The sequence below is a fragment of the Lynx rufus genome, unplaced genomic scaffold, assembly GCF_022079265.1.
Source record: "Lynx rufus isolate CCGP_SWC_20201006 ecotype Redwood Valley unplaced genomic scaffold, mLynRuf1.p SCAF_8, whole genome shotgun sequence".
Classification (NCBI taxonomy): Eukaryota; Metazoa; Chordata; class Mammalia; order Carnivora; family Felidae; genus Lynx; species Lynx rufus.
This window is the reverse complement of record NW_025814896.1, coordinates 74,354,857-74,369,951: the sequence shown is the minus strand read 5'-3', so window position 1 is coordinate 74,369,951 and position 15,095 is coordinate 74,354,857. Positions and strand designations below refer to the sequence as shown.

General features: G+C 36.1%; 1 protein-coding gene and 1 pseudogene across 5 annotated transcripts in view; one reads left to right on the top strand and one right to left on the bottom strand.

Moving 5' to 3' along the window:
- The window catches only part of CCDC88A (coiled-coil domain containing 88A), a 146,875-nt gene that overhangs the window by 55,745 nt on the left and 76,035 nt on the right, over positions 1-15,095 (top strand). For all 5 annotated transcript variants that reach the window (XM_047068126.1, XM_047068127.1, XM_047068125.1 and 2 more), the window contains exons 6-8: positions 4,942-5,025; positions 6,820-6,960; positions 14,529-14,701. In XM_047068126.1, the coding sequence (XP_046924082.1) occupies positions 4,942-5,025; positions 6,820-6,960; positions 14,529-14,701 (398 nt within the window). The remainder of the gene's footprint in view (positions 1-4,941; positions 5,026-6,819; positions 6,961-14,528; positions 14,702-15,095) is intronic.
- LOC124503199 (sushi repeat-containing protein SRPX-like) lies at positions 9,470-12,442 on the bottom strand (annotated as a pseudogene).

Sequence of the window (15,095 nt, the reverse complement as noted above, 5' to 3'; positions counted from 1 at the left end):
TGTAAAATTCAGCAGAACTTAGGTTTATATTAGTGCTGGCTCTTCAGTCTCCAAAAATATTATTTATTTTGGACTTTCACCAGTTTGCATAGTATTGAAAGTAACTGAGTGTCAAGTGTGATTGGAATTAAAATTTTGATCTTTATGTGTGCCCTCATAAGCAATTACAAGACTCATATTTGATTCAGAAAACTGTTTTTGAACTTGCTCAGCTTGAGGGCTACACTCTGATGTTTTTCTACCAGTTATCTGTAAACCATCTTAAAAATTAACATTTTAGAACATTAATTATTCCATTACATTTGGGGAAATAATACATAGCTTCTAGTTGAGGCATTTATTTTTCTGAGAATACATGAAAATAGCAAATGTAGCTTAATATAAAGAGGGAATTTTTTTGCTGAAACTTTTTTTTTTGTCATGGGAAAATTTATACCTAACATAAAATTCACTATTTTACTAAATTTTTAAATACAGTTCATTAGCATTAAGTACATTCACATTGTTGTGCAGCCATCACCACTACCCATCTCAGAACTTTTCTCATCTTCCAAAACTGCAACTCTATACCTGTTAAACAGTAATTCCCTATATCTCTTTTACCTCCAACCCCCGGCAACCACCATTCCACCTTGTCTTTATGAATTTGACTAATCTAGGACATCACATAAGTGGAATCATACAGTATTTGTCCTTCTATAACTGATTTACTTCACTTAGCGTAATGTCTTTAAGGTTCATCCATGTTGTAGCATGTGTCAGAGTGTCTTTCCTTTTATGACTACGTAATATTCCATTGTATGTATATACTACATTTTGTTTGTCCATCCATTGATGGACACTTGGGTTGCTTCCACTTTTTGGCTATTGTGAATTATACTATTGTAAATATGGGTACACAAATAGCTGTTTGAGTTACTGCTTTCCGTTTTTTTGGTGTCTATCCAGAAGTGGAACTGCTAGATCATATATGGTAGGTCTGTTTTTAACTTTTTTAGGACCTGCCATATTGTTTTCCATAGTGTCTGTACCATTTTACATTCCCACCAACAGTATATAGAGTTCCAGTTTCTCCATATCCTCGCCATCATTGATTATTTTCTATTTGGGGTTGTGGGAGAACCATTCTTTAAAGAGGGAATGTTAATTTTTCTATTTTTATTTATTTTACATGGCTTATTTTGGTTTTACTTTTGATGGAACTATGATCTCTATTCTCTGTTCAGTCATTAGTGTTCTTATTCTTACTGAAAACATTGTCATGTGTTCCTCATTTTACTGTTTTATTGTTCAGTAGCTTGTTTTGGGTACTCTTTCCTTATTTTTGTATGATTTTTAAACATAAACCTGTTTTCTTTAATAAGAGAAAGCACTGAGAGTACTAAGTAAAAATATAAGGAATTTGAGGAATATTAAGAGATGATACTCTGGTGAAAGATGCAGAACTTTAGGGTTAATGCAGTTCTCCCCACCAGGCCTCCAACTTCCTACCCACATAACTTTTCTGCTCTTTTCCTATATCCCAGCTTCCCAGATATTCTTAGAATATCATGGTAATCTGCTGACTTAAGTATCAGTTGCTATTATAGAGTTAGAAATAACTTTAGTGCCCATAACACATTCAAAACTTTATATAAAGATAAAAGAGAGCTTCATTTTAAGTGGAAAAAAACAATTTGTAATGATTATTTAGTCTTCTTCACAAGAGTCTTCATAGCTGGAAGTAAAATTATTTATAGGCCTATTTTTTTTTAATTTTTTTTTCAACGTTTATTTATTTTTGGGACAGAGAGAGACAGAGCATGAACGGGGGAGGGGCAGAGAGAGAGGGAGACACAGAATCGGAAACAGGCTCCAGGCTCCGAGCCATCAGCCCAGAGCCTGACGCGGGGCTCGAACTCCCGGACCGTGAGATCGTGACCTGGCTGAAGTCGGACGTTTAACCGACTGCGCCACCCAGGCGCCCCTTTATAGGCCTATTTTTAACACCATACTTTTTTTTTTTAATGTATATTCATTCGAGATAGAGAAGGAGAGAGAGAGAGAGAGCATGAGGGGCGGAGATAAGGAGACATAAAAACTGAAGCAGGCTCCAGGCTCTGAGCTGTCAGCACAGAGCCAAATGCAGGGCTTTAACTCAAGAACCACGAGATCATGACCTGAGCCAAAGCTGGACGCTTAACCAATAGGAGCCCCAACACCATACTTCTTTATTTATGCTCTGGAACTAGGTTGTCAATACAGTAGCCACTGTGAGCCACATGTGGGTATTTAAATTAAAATCAATTACTATTAAATAAAATGAAATTTTCTTTTTAAAAAAAATTTGTAATGTTTATTTTTGACAGAGAGAAACAGCATGAGTGGGGGAGGGGAAGAGTGTGAGAGAGACAGAATCCTAAGCAGTCGCCAGGCTCTGAGCTGTCAGCACAGAGCCCAATACGGGGCTCAAACTCACAAACCGTGAGATCATGACCTGAGCCTAAATCGGACACTTAACGAACTTAACCAACCACCCAGGCTCCCCTAAAATGAAAATTTCAATTTCTTAGTTGCATTAGCTACATTTTGGTATTCAGTAGCTGTATACCTGTATTGGACAGGTATATTGGACAGCTGTATTACTGTATTGGACAACACTTAAATAAAACTTTGGTCTGATAATTGAACTTCAGAGTTGTATCTTCTCTCATTCTCTTTTCCATCTTGATAGTCTATCCCTCAAGATCCTACAACCTTCATTCTGCATTCTTTAAAAAAGCCTAACGTATTTATGAAGCATATTTGGAATTCTTGAAACTTACAGAGTTTGAATAAAGATGAGATTTAGTAGAAACTGTGGGTATTTTAAGAGTAAAAGAAGAAATCTCATTGATTTGTGTTGAGACTGTGTTAAATGATGAGCTCTTAAAGATAGTATAAATAAGGGGCGCCTGGGTGGCTCAGTCGGTTAAGCGTCCGACTTCGGTTCAGGTCACGATCTCACTGTCCGTGAGTTCGAGCCCCGCATCGGGCTCTGTGCTGACAGCTCAGAGCCTGGAGCCTGTTTCGGATTCTGTGTCTCCCTCTCTCTCTGACCCTCCCCCGTTCATGCTCTGTCTCTCTCTGTCTCAAAAATAAATAAACGTTAAAAAAAAAATTTAAAAAAAAAGATAGTATAAATAAAGAAATAATGGCTATAGGGCTTAGAAAAGGGAGGTATATGTGTTGAAGGCAGACAAAGATACGGCAGTTGAAATCGGGGGACCTTTCAGTGAGTCATAGTTATCATAACCCTGCCAATTTTATATGATCATTCACTCAAAAACTATGTATAGGTCAACATCTTTGGAAGCATTAAATTTAAAAATTGGGCATATCGTAACTAAAAAGGTAGTTAATATATACCACAGATGTACTATCAGAAAGTTATTCTTAATTGTCACTAGACCTATCACATACTATTTACTAGATAAAAAAAATCTTATTTTTAAATTGACTAGTTTTAATCCCATTCCCCCAAAACTCTGATTTCCTAGTCACAGCTAGAAATTGTACATTCTCAGGAATTTAATTTTAAAGTTTATTTATTAATTTTTGGCAGAGACTGTGCAAGTGAGTACATGTGTGTAAGGTGGGGGGGCAAAGAGAGAGAGAATCCCAAACATCTCCATGCTGTCAGCACAGAGCCTTTGATCTCACAAACTGTAAGATCATGGCCTGAGCTGAAATCAAGAGTCAGATGCTTAACCTGCCGAGCCAACCGTCACCCCATAATTTTAATATTATTATGTCATTCTAATAATTTTGTTTTTATAGGACACAGAACTTTTTGCACTGATGGGAATGTGTTAAGTTAAATTGTAGGCAATGGAAGTAGAATGTTACAATTTGATATAATAAATATGTAGAGTGTAAATCATAACCTTGCTAAGTTTCTTAATGATCTAAGAACCAATTTTTCTTTTTGTGAGTCTATTCTCTTCACTAGTAGTTTGGTAATTGGCCCAGGAGATGCAGCTTAAGCTAGACAAGGCAGTGCATTCTATTTTGTATGCACTTCTCATTTGGTAGCTGCAAGAATACATTTATACTAGCAGTTGGATTGTAGTTTAAGAGATGTAGACCCAGGAGGCAGAAATACTAAGATGCATGTTAAACTGTTACTTAGTACTGAGAAAGAAAAAGATTAGATTTACATCATAATATTTTTAGTTTATATAAAGATTTTTTTAAAGTTACACAATAAATAATTGCTGCATTTATTCCACTTGATACACGTGTGTGTATATATATATATATATATATATATATATATATATATTCTTAAATTTTGTCCCTGGTAACTTTATGTTATTGTAGAAACAAATCAAATATTTATTGTACTACCTTATAAATGTTGAACTGGGCCACAAAAGTAGGTTTCTTTTATTAAGATTGATAGGATGAAGATGTGAGAATGGATTGTAAGCTTGAAGTAAAAATTGCTTACAGTTTTTTTTTTTTCCAAGAAGAAAGGCTGTTTTGTTTGATGATAGCCAAAGACTGACTGAGCTTTTTGGCTGTATTCCGAATTCTGCCACTGACTCACTGTGTTTTTTGGCAAGTAACTTATCCTCCCTGAAACAAGTTCTTGATTCTTTACTTTTCTGTTTGTAAAGTTAGCATAATAATATTGTACTGACCTCACATGGGTTGTGTAATGGTTTCCCGCTTTGGAACTTTACAGCATAAAAATAGTATGGGTTTTCAGTGCCATGCTTTTTAAATAAATATTTCTAAATTGTTATCTTTTTGTTAAGTGAGTATATTAGACCATTTAAATGCAAAACCAACAAAACCCTCATTGTAGTGTTCAAAACATAACCAAACTTTCTGGCCCATTGAATTTTTAGTTATTTACAACATATTAAGGACTATATCCCATAAAATGTGAATGATTGTTTTATTCATTTCTTTTAGTGTCAGAAAAAAGAAGAATTTATTGAAAGAATTCAAGGTTTAGATTTTGATACAAAAGCAGCAGTTGCCGCACATATTCAAGAGGTAATAACCTATATACGGTTTTTATATACTAATTTTTATAAAGCTTGTGGTGTGTTTATATGTCCCCAAAGACTTGAAGTCCTATGATGAGCAAGAACAAATCAAAGTCAGATTTAGATGAACTGTGCTATTAGACAAAGTGTCTTCTCTTTAGAGATAGTTTCTTAAATGAATCCTCATGGCACAGTGCTAACTAACTACAATGTACTGTTGCCTTTATCCATAGGGACATTAGGTAGAAAGTGTCTGAGGAATGAAGTGTATGTCTTTGTTAGACAGCACAGAATGAACAGTACATAGTAAATAGAAGCAGCAGAAAATGGATCACTGCCTGTAATTCAAAACTAATGTGAAGTAAGATGATAACCCGAGTACTAAGTCATTCCAGTGATTTTCTTTTGAATGAATGGACACAGTATAATTTTTATTGAAGATGTTACTTGAATTATAACACATTAGTCATTTTAACATCTATATAAGAAATCTAGGACGTATTGTGCAATATTAAGTAATTGATACAGTTAACAGATGGATTTTAATTTCTGCATCTATCTAGTCTTGAGCTTTTAATCTTGTGTACTTAAGAGGACTTTTTAGAACTAGATCATGTTAAATTTTACATGTTGATTAGAGAACTAAGATAAGAGAGAGAATTTTTAAATAGTAAAAATTAGTAGTGTTTAAAATAATTCTCTATTTGAATAACCTGTGTTCTGTATCATCTTTTCTCTTTGTTAGCGTTCATAGAGCCCAGCCTTCTTGTCAGTAATAATGTTGTCAACAGTAAGCATATTAGTACTCCACAAGATACCAGGGTTTTTGTTTTTGTTTTTTTTTTTGGAAGTTTCCCCTTATATTTATTTGTTTGTTTATGCTAGCTTTGTAGTTTGTATTTTATTTTGAATAAATGCTAAGTATTGCAAGTTACTAAATTTGCCATCATTCTTGAAAGTGTTTTTTTTTATTATTATTTTTGCGGTTTCTTGTGAAAGTTAAAGCAGAATCTCAGAATCACAGTGAGAAATGGAAAGCAAGAAATAAGTATTTCATTTATATAGCTTTTCCATTTTTTAAAAATCTTTATGTTGGTAGCCCTTTTCTCCTAAGGTTCTGGGACAGTGTCATCTACAGAATCTGTAAAGAAAAGCTTTTCAAGTATAAAAGTGCAATAACACTTTAATCCTACAAGATTAAAAAACTTTTGCTTTTGAATCCAGCACAATTTAGTCTTACCTAAAGAAAAATTCATTGATTTTGTTAAAGCAGTTATCAAACATGTCAATATTACCTTCCCCTAGTAATGCCTGAATTAAATGTTTTGCTTTTTAGCTGACAGGAAAACAAATATAAATTTTTTATTTATTTTTTTTTTTTTAATTTTTTTTTTCAACGTTTATTTATTTTTGGGACAGAGAGAGACAGAGCATGAACGGGGGAGGGGCAGAGAGAGAAGGAGACACAGAATCGGAAACAGGCTCCAGGCTCTGAGCCATCAGCCCAGAGCCTGACGCGGGGCTCGAACTCACAGACCGCGAGATCGTGACCTGGCTGAAGTCGGACGCTTAACCGACTGCGCCACCCAGGCGCCCCTAAATTTTTTATTTAAAGATTATATTTAGTAAAAGTAATTCTTAGTATTAGCCTTTTTACCAGGTCTTCTTTAGGCATCATATTTGCTTCTCATTTTTATGATATGGACTGTATGATATTTAAGCTAATATTGCAGTAAAGTGAAACCAATTTTTAAGTATTAGCCATTTAGAAAAGTTGCTGATTTTGATTTCTTTCCTAAAGGTAACCCATAATCAGGAAAATGTGTTTGATCTGCAATGGATGGAAGTGACTGATATGTCTCAGGAGGAAATAGAGCCACTCTTGAAAAATATGGCATTACATCTAAAAAGACTTATAGATGAAAGAGATGAACATTCAGAGGTTTGTAAATTCCTTTCAGAATATTGTGAAGGTTTGCTTTCCAGAAAAGGCAATTTCAGAGGGTTTTCAAATTGATACTCTGTTTCTTAGGGACAGGTAATAAAGTACTTTATGTCTTTATTTTTTGCAACACAGGAACAAAAAAGGATATTTAAGAGCCCCAAATCACCAGTAAAGAGATTGCAATTAGATATTCTTTTTTCCATTCTTTTAAATTATTATTCTGATTTTGTTCCTTTGTGTTTTTTAAGTCCTCTCCATAGCTCTGGCAACAGTACAATAGTGTGAAACTGAAAATACTGTTGATGCAAATGGAAAAATCATTGCCTCAAAGCATGAGAATTTGCTTAAGGTTAATTTCTTACTTTTATTGCCACATTTTGAGGTTGGAAAAATAAGTGTTAATAAATGGAGAATAACAGGTGTTCTAAATAAAATGTCTCACAAAAGGTCTCAAATTTTGTAGTCAGTAAATGAGGTGTGATTTTAAAAAAGAATTATTATAGGCTCCTGTAAGAGTACTTGGCTTTTTTAAAAGAGTAAAATTGCACCAGGATTTTTGCCTGCACTCTCTGAAAACAGCTAATTTTATAGGAGTCTAGACTTCAGTGCATGTGATGGTGAGTAATATTTTGTTAATAGCAGACCAAAGTACTCTGCCATTCAGAAGAATGTATAGCTTTGATCATTTGTTCCATTTACATGGGAGAGACAGTTTTGAACTTATTTATAGAGAATTTGATTACTCTTTGGACTAATGAAAGACTTGTTGAAAGACTAATGAAAAAAGAAATTCCTAAAGGTTTTTTTTTTTTTTTTTTTCTGAACAAAACTTTCATGTTAGTATAGTTGGGAATTTTCAGGTTTTTTTCAGGCATTACAAGAGAAGAAAATAGAGGAAATAAAGAAATATTTTGGAGTGACAACTACATTTTTTTTAAAAATCTAAGACAGGTCAAAAGAAGAGAGAATTGAAAAATGTCCCTAGTATACACCAAGCTTATCCTGAAATACTAAGATTATTTTATTTTCAGTCTGAGTTTTGACCCATGTGCTTTATCTTCTTTTTATATTAACATCTTTCTACTGCTTTATTCTTTCTCTGAAACATTCTTCCATTTTTATTTCTTATATTTGTATTTTGATAAGGTGTCCTCCGACTTCTGAGGGCATGTATGAATTGTTTGATCTCACTCTGTGAAGTTATTAATATTGGGTGAAGAAGGATATTATTTTGGAGAATGTGAACAAAATATTTGTCATTATATGATCTATGTCAAAACTAAGGAATATGAAACACTATAGTGATTGTTTGATGTATTATCCTATCATGCCTGACTATGCATTTTCATTGAATTTGTTTTTTTAACAAGCGAAAATTGGTCATGTTCTCTTGTCTCAAGCTATTTGGGAAACAAGTTGCTAGCTGGTTTAAACCCCGTTCTCTAGGGCAAAGTTTTTCAGTTTGGGCCACCAGTGGACTAATTAGAAAAGATCATTAAAAATAATTGTGGGCCATCTGGGTGGTTCAGTCAGTTAAGCGTCCAACTCTTGATTTTGGCTTAAGTCATTAATCTCATGGTTTGTGAGTTTGAGCCCTGTGTTGGACTCTGCACTGACAGCATGGAGCCTACTTAGAATTCTCTCTTTCCCTCTGTCTCTGCCCTTCCCCAACTCACATTTGCACTTTCTTGCTCTCTCATAATAAATAAACATTTTTAAAAAATAATAATTGTGAAAAATATTAAGTGTAATACAATAATACATAAATGTAATAACTTTGTATTATTCAACTAGATTGAAACAAGTTCTTATTTAGATTTTCCCTTTAGCTCTTCTGTTTTCTCCTCCAAAATATTTTAATATATTTTTCCCTCTAAAGTATTTATTTATTTACTTATTTTAAAAATTTTTTAATATTTTGTTTTTTATTTTTGAGAGACACACAGAGTGCAAACAGGGAAGGGGCAGAGAGAGAGGGAGACATAGAATCCAAAGCAGGCTCCAGGCTCTCAGCTGTCAGCACAGAGCCTGATGCAGGACTCAAACTTGTGAACTGTGAGGTCATGACCTGAGCTGAAGTCAGACACTTAACCAACTGAGCCACCCAGGCACCCCATAAAAATATTTTATTTTATATAAAAATTTTATGTAAAAAAAACAGAGGAAAGTTTGGTGTCACACTGAATAAACACATTGAAAGCATATGTATGGTTGTGGTTTGTAACTTTTCTACAAAACTTACCAGGCATGCTAGAGGAAAGAAAGAAGGAGTAAGTATCATATTCATAACATTTTTTGGAACACTTCAGAGTACAAAATGCATCATGCTCATTTTTAAGTGCACAGAAAGCTATAATAAAATTAGACTTTCAAAATTACAAATAAAAATCTATACATAAGGATATTTTCAAGGCCCTTCCATGTGCATAGCACTATGTAGAAAGAAGAATGGAACTTCCAAGAGAAAAACCATCACGGCAGGTGTTACACATAGGTCTGCCTCTTTTCAGTTTGCAGACCCATCTCCTTGTAAGGGGAAGGTGTCACCCGGGTTGAAGAGGGCCATAGGCGTCACTAGTGCTCCTTGTCCACACTATGCTTATCCACAAGCACCATGCTAAAAGAATAGAGTAGGGGGGCGCCTGGGTGGCTTGGTCAGTTAAGCGTCCAACTTCGGCTCAGGTCATGATCTCGCAGTCTGTGAGTTTGAGCCCCGCGTCGGGCTCTGTGCTGACAGCTCAGAGCCTGGAGCCTGTTTCAGATTCTGTGTCTCCCTCTCTCTCTGCTCCTCCCCTGTTCATGCTCTGTCTCTCTCTGTCTCAAAAATAAATGTTAAAAAAAAAAAAATTTGAAGAATAGAGTAGGATTTGCAGCAATAGCCTGAACTGCAGAGCTAATGCTGCAGACATAATCTTTGCTCCTATCCTGCTGATGAGGGCCAGGAACGTGCCTACCAGGTCCACTGCGGTGATGTGTCAAGGATCCAGGCCACACTGTGCTTGCTGAAGCATTCCCATTTGCAGCCAGTAGAAGAGAACTATGGATGTGGACACAGTGATCCTTTTCTCATAAAACTGGTATAGAAGTCATAAAACTGCTATTCTGACACCAACATTGACATTCATAGCTACACAGGTGGGCTCTGTGCCAGTTCAGGCCAGGTTGGATTGGTAGAATCATGCAGGGCTACCCTGTAGCTCATAGCCACTGATGCAGGAGAACTCACAGGTGGCTCTTACTGCTGCTGCTGGGACATATCATGTAAGTGTTTTCTGTTGTGTTGAGTTTACCTTTTTGTCTGACTTTAACTTGAAATATGCTAATGTCCTTAGCTCTGTCATAGACTACTGGCTCTTGTGACCTACTAGAAAATTTGAGTTGGGGCGGGGGGAGACACCTTTTAGAATAACATCAATTAGAATTGTTTCTGCTTTGTATCTTCCCTTGGGAGGGTCTCTGTGGAACCCAGACTGTCAGCTTAAGTTAAGCAATACATTCCTTCACACTTGGCCACTTAATTCTAGAAGGTTCCATAGCCACAAAGGAGGCTACTTGTCTGCTCCAGGCCTTTTTGCCCATACATGTATATCCTGGTAAGCGGTAGTATCCCAGGAGTTAAAGCAGGTACCGTTTATGCACTTAAATACCCTCCATTTGGTGGCCTGGCAAAAGTAGGACATTACCTTTCAGTCAGTATTAAGAAGCTTCAGGCTGCTCACAGGATGCCCTTCCTTGTCAAAACAGAGCCTTTTTTTTTTTTCTGTTTTGATTCATCTTTTGTTGTAATTGTTTTACTAGAATGTATAGTGTATAGAATGTATAGAATGTATCACTCTGTTTTTAATTACTTTTCACTTTTTATTCTGGTTAAAATTTTTCTTAATGTTTGTTTTTGAGAGAGAGAGACAGACTGTGAGTGGGGGAGGGGCAGAGAGAGAGGGAGAAACAGAATCTGAAACAGGCTCCAGGCTCTGAGCTGTCAGCACAGAGCCCACCGCAGGGCTCAAACTCGTGAACCCTGAGATCATGATCTGAGCCAAAGTGCGACGCTTAACTGACTGAGCCACCTAGGCGCCCCTTAACTTTCTTATTCTTAATTCCTTGTAACATGTATTTCTTAAATCCTCTTCTTTTACTAAAAACCAAATAGGAGATTTTAATGAATTTAAGATCTCTTTATTGTCACTGTTTATTTTATGCTAAGCTTTGTGTTACGTTTTAATATGCTGTCTTTGTAAGTCAGTATAATAACCTCATTTTAACAGATTGAAGATACTTGAGCTCAGAGAAATTAAGTAATTTGCTGAGTCTAACTCCAATGCCTGTTTTCCTGTTGTATAAAACCTTTGCCGAAGTCCATGAATGTGCTAGCACATCTCTGATTCTTTTCCTCAATTGGGAGTTCTGTAAGAATTATTAAATCTTCTGAATTTTTTCTTTGCTTTGATACATCTTTTTATGTTCGTACTTGGATGTATATTAATAAATATCTGCTGTTTGCAAGATCCTGTGCTAAGAGTGCTTGGGAGCAACAAATTGACAAACTTTCAAAAAAGGATCAAAGATCGTTACAATCTAATAGGGAAGTTATTTTAATAAAATAATTGAGTTTTGGGGGCACCTGGGTGTCTCAGTCTGTTAGGCATCCAGCTTTGGCTAAGGTCATGATCTCAGGGTTTGTGAGTTTGAGCCCCGCATCAGGTTCTGTGCTGACACCTCAGAGCCTGGAGCCCACTTTGGATTCTGTATCCCCCTCTCTCTCTGCCCTTCCCCTGCTCATGTGCTTGCTCTCTCTCTCTCTGTCTCTCAAAAATAAATAAACATTAAAAACTTTTAAAAAAAATAATTGAGTTTTTAAATTTTTTAAGTATTTAAAAAATTAGTTGATATAGTGTTATAGGAGTTTCAGGTGTACAGTATAGTAATTCAGCACTTCCACACAACACCTTGTGCCCATCACAAGAAGTGCACTCCTTAATCCCCATCACCTATTTCACCCATCTTCGCTCCCCCCCGCCCCCATACACACACCTGTCTGGTAACCATCAGTTGATTCTCTACAGTTAAGAATGTTTTTTGGTTTGCCTTTTCCTCTTCTTTTTCCTCTTTGCTCATTTGTCTTGTTTCGTAAACTCCACATGAGTAAAATCATATGGTATTTGTCTTTCTCTGACTTAACTTCGCTTAGTGTAATACTCTCTAACTCCATCTACATCGTTGCCAATGGCAAGATTCCACTCTTTTGGATGGCTGAATATTCAGTGTGTGTGTGTGTGTGTGTGTGTGTGTGTGTGTGTGTGTATACACATACCACAACATTAGCCATTCATCAGTCAGACATTTGGGCTGTTTCCATAGTTTGGGTATTGTAGATAATGCTGCTATAAACACTGGGGTGCATATATCCCTTTGAATTAGCATTTTTGTATCCTGTGAGTAAATACCTAAGAACGGTTTCCTTATGTCTTAAAATAGACATAATGCCTCTATTGCAGGTTATAGTATTGGATGAAATCTTGTTGGAAAATCCTCTATCTAGGAGTTCAATAAATATTCATTCCCATTTCTTTTTCCCCAGAGAGTGGGCTATCGTTAGAGAATGGCATGGTAGTGTTAAATTAGAAAGTAAGGATGACATTTAAGGGCTTATTTGTAGTTTCATTCTGAGTAGGAACTCTGTAGAGTAGCCAGGAAAATCTGGGCAGAAAGGAGGAGTTGAGTGGTTAAAGGTTCAGGCATACGTATAGGTGCCAAGGGAGTAATGGTAGTAAAGGAGGCATGGCACAAGAGAGGAATGGTTCCTTCATTGGAAAAATCTGAATATATTGAACAGAGAGCAGATGTGGAGTTGTAAAGAGAAAAGGAACTGATGAGAAGTCACATTCTATAGTTTATCAATAGGCATACTGGAATCTGTGAAAGCAATAGTTGAAAAGACCTTGATTCAGGTGCTGAAATATATCCCAAGGATAAAGAAATGAATTCTGATGGGTGGTTTTTAAAAAAAGAAAAAGAAGAAGAAAAAAGAAGGATAAAAGTAATGATTCAGTGAGGGCATTAGAAGGCTTGGTGATAAGAAAGCAAAAATGGTGATTTCATTGTCCCAAGGTAGTTACCCTACCTATTCTGCCTGGAGTAAGACAGTTGAAATTACTAACAAAGACAATTTCTGTTTGCCCGAGAAGTTTGAAAGAAAAGCTGAGTAATTGGTTTAGAATAAGAATTTTTCAGTAAAAGGAAAATTGGAGGAAAATTATTGAGTCAGGTAAATGTAGGTTAGGTAGCCCTTAAAGTTCAGGTTTAGGGAAAGTAGAATGAGATTTATGTCCCTTGGAGAGACTCTAGAGAAAGGAATAAAGGAAGCATTGAGATGGGATGCAGATTAGAACTAGTCTTAAGAAAGAGAACATAGAAAGGATATGAAGTCAAGAGGCTGGCCCTGGAGTCTTGGCATTGCTATTAGTTTTGTGATCATGGACAAATCAATCTCTGTGCCTCAGTTACGTTACTGCAGAATTAAGAGATTAAACTAGGGTTGCCTGGGTGGTTCATTTGGTTGAGCATCTGACTCTTGATTTTGGGTTGGGTCATGATCTCGCAGAGCCCCCCGTTCAGGCTCTGTGCTGACAGTGCAGAGCCTGCTTGGGAATCTTTCTCTCTCTCCCTCTCTTTCTGCCCCTTTTCTGGTCTCTCGTGCGAGTGCATGCTTTCTCAAATAATAAATAAATAAATATTTTTAAAAAAGAGAGAGCAATTGAACTAAACCTCAGAGGTTCTCTTAGGTCCTGCTGAGGTCCCTGTTTACAATTCTAGAGCAATGTTGTGTGAAAATGGCAAGATTGCATTTCTGTGCTAATACAGTAACCACTAGCTCCATATGGATGTTATATACTTAAAATGTGGCTAGTGTCACTAAGGGACTGTATTTTTGACTTTTTAAATTTGTAGTTAACTATTTGTGCTATTGGCTACCTTATTGGACAGCATGGTTTTAGCCATATTGCGCTTGGGTTAATTTCTTTCCTTTGTCAACAAGTCTTTTACACCTTTCCAATAGTTGCTATCTAGTATAGTTATTTTACCACATTTGATTCCTTTATTAAAATATTAGGGAGGGAAAAAAGTATTAAGTCTTAATTCTAGTGTTATCTAGTAATAGCTAATCCATGAACTGTTGCGTGAAACTTTAAAAAAAATTTTTTTAATGTTTATTTATTTTTGAGAGATAGAGCACGAATGGGGAAGGAGCAGAGAGAGAGGGAGACACAGAATTCGAAGCAGGCTTCAGGCTCTGAGCTGTCAGCACAGAGCCCGACATGGGGCTGGAACTCAAGAACTGGGAAATCATAGCCAAAGTCGGCGCTTAACTGACTGAGCCACCTGGGCGCCCCTGTGAAACTTTTTAAAAAGATAGCTAAATATCACAAAGTTAGATATTTTTGACCAATGAATTGTTTTGGTATTGCAGTATAGTACTTAAACTTAATGAATAGTGTTGGTGTGTTTAGTTCTCTGATATGTAGAATACTAACAGTGATTCTGTGTTTATTTTCATATTTCCTTAGACTATCGTAGAACTCTCTGAAGAACGGGATGGTCTTCATTTTTTACCCCATGCCTCTTCATCTGCACAGTCACCCTGTGGTTCTCCAGGCATGAAGCGAACAGAAAGTCGACAACATCTGTCAGTGGAACTGGCAGATGCTAAGGCAAAGATAAGAAGGCTTAGGCAGGAATTGTAAGTTGCTGATTTTCAAGGCTTATTGAATTTACACGGTTGCAAAGGTGACCTAAAAATGTTTTTCGTCTTATGGAATATAGATCAGTTGTTTCAGCTGCTAGCATGACTCTCAGTCAGAGTTCTCACTACCATTTGTTAAAATGAGAAAAATAAATAGACTGGCAGAAAGTTTTCCTAATCCTAAATCTTACCAATTTAAAGGTTGTCCTTTATTCTGAATTTATGTCCTTTTTATCTTTCTTATATTAAAATGATCTTTCTTTTACAAAATATTGTTCTTCCTTGGCAAATTTGGGTCTCCTTAATCTTTGGGGAGGTCTCCTTAATTTTTTTAATTTTTATATTCTTTGAGATCTAAAATACTGGCAACCACTGGTTGCCAGTCAGGCAA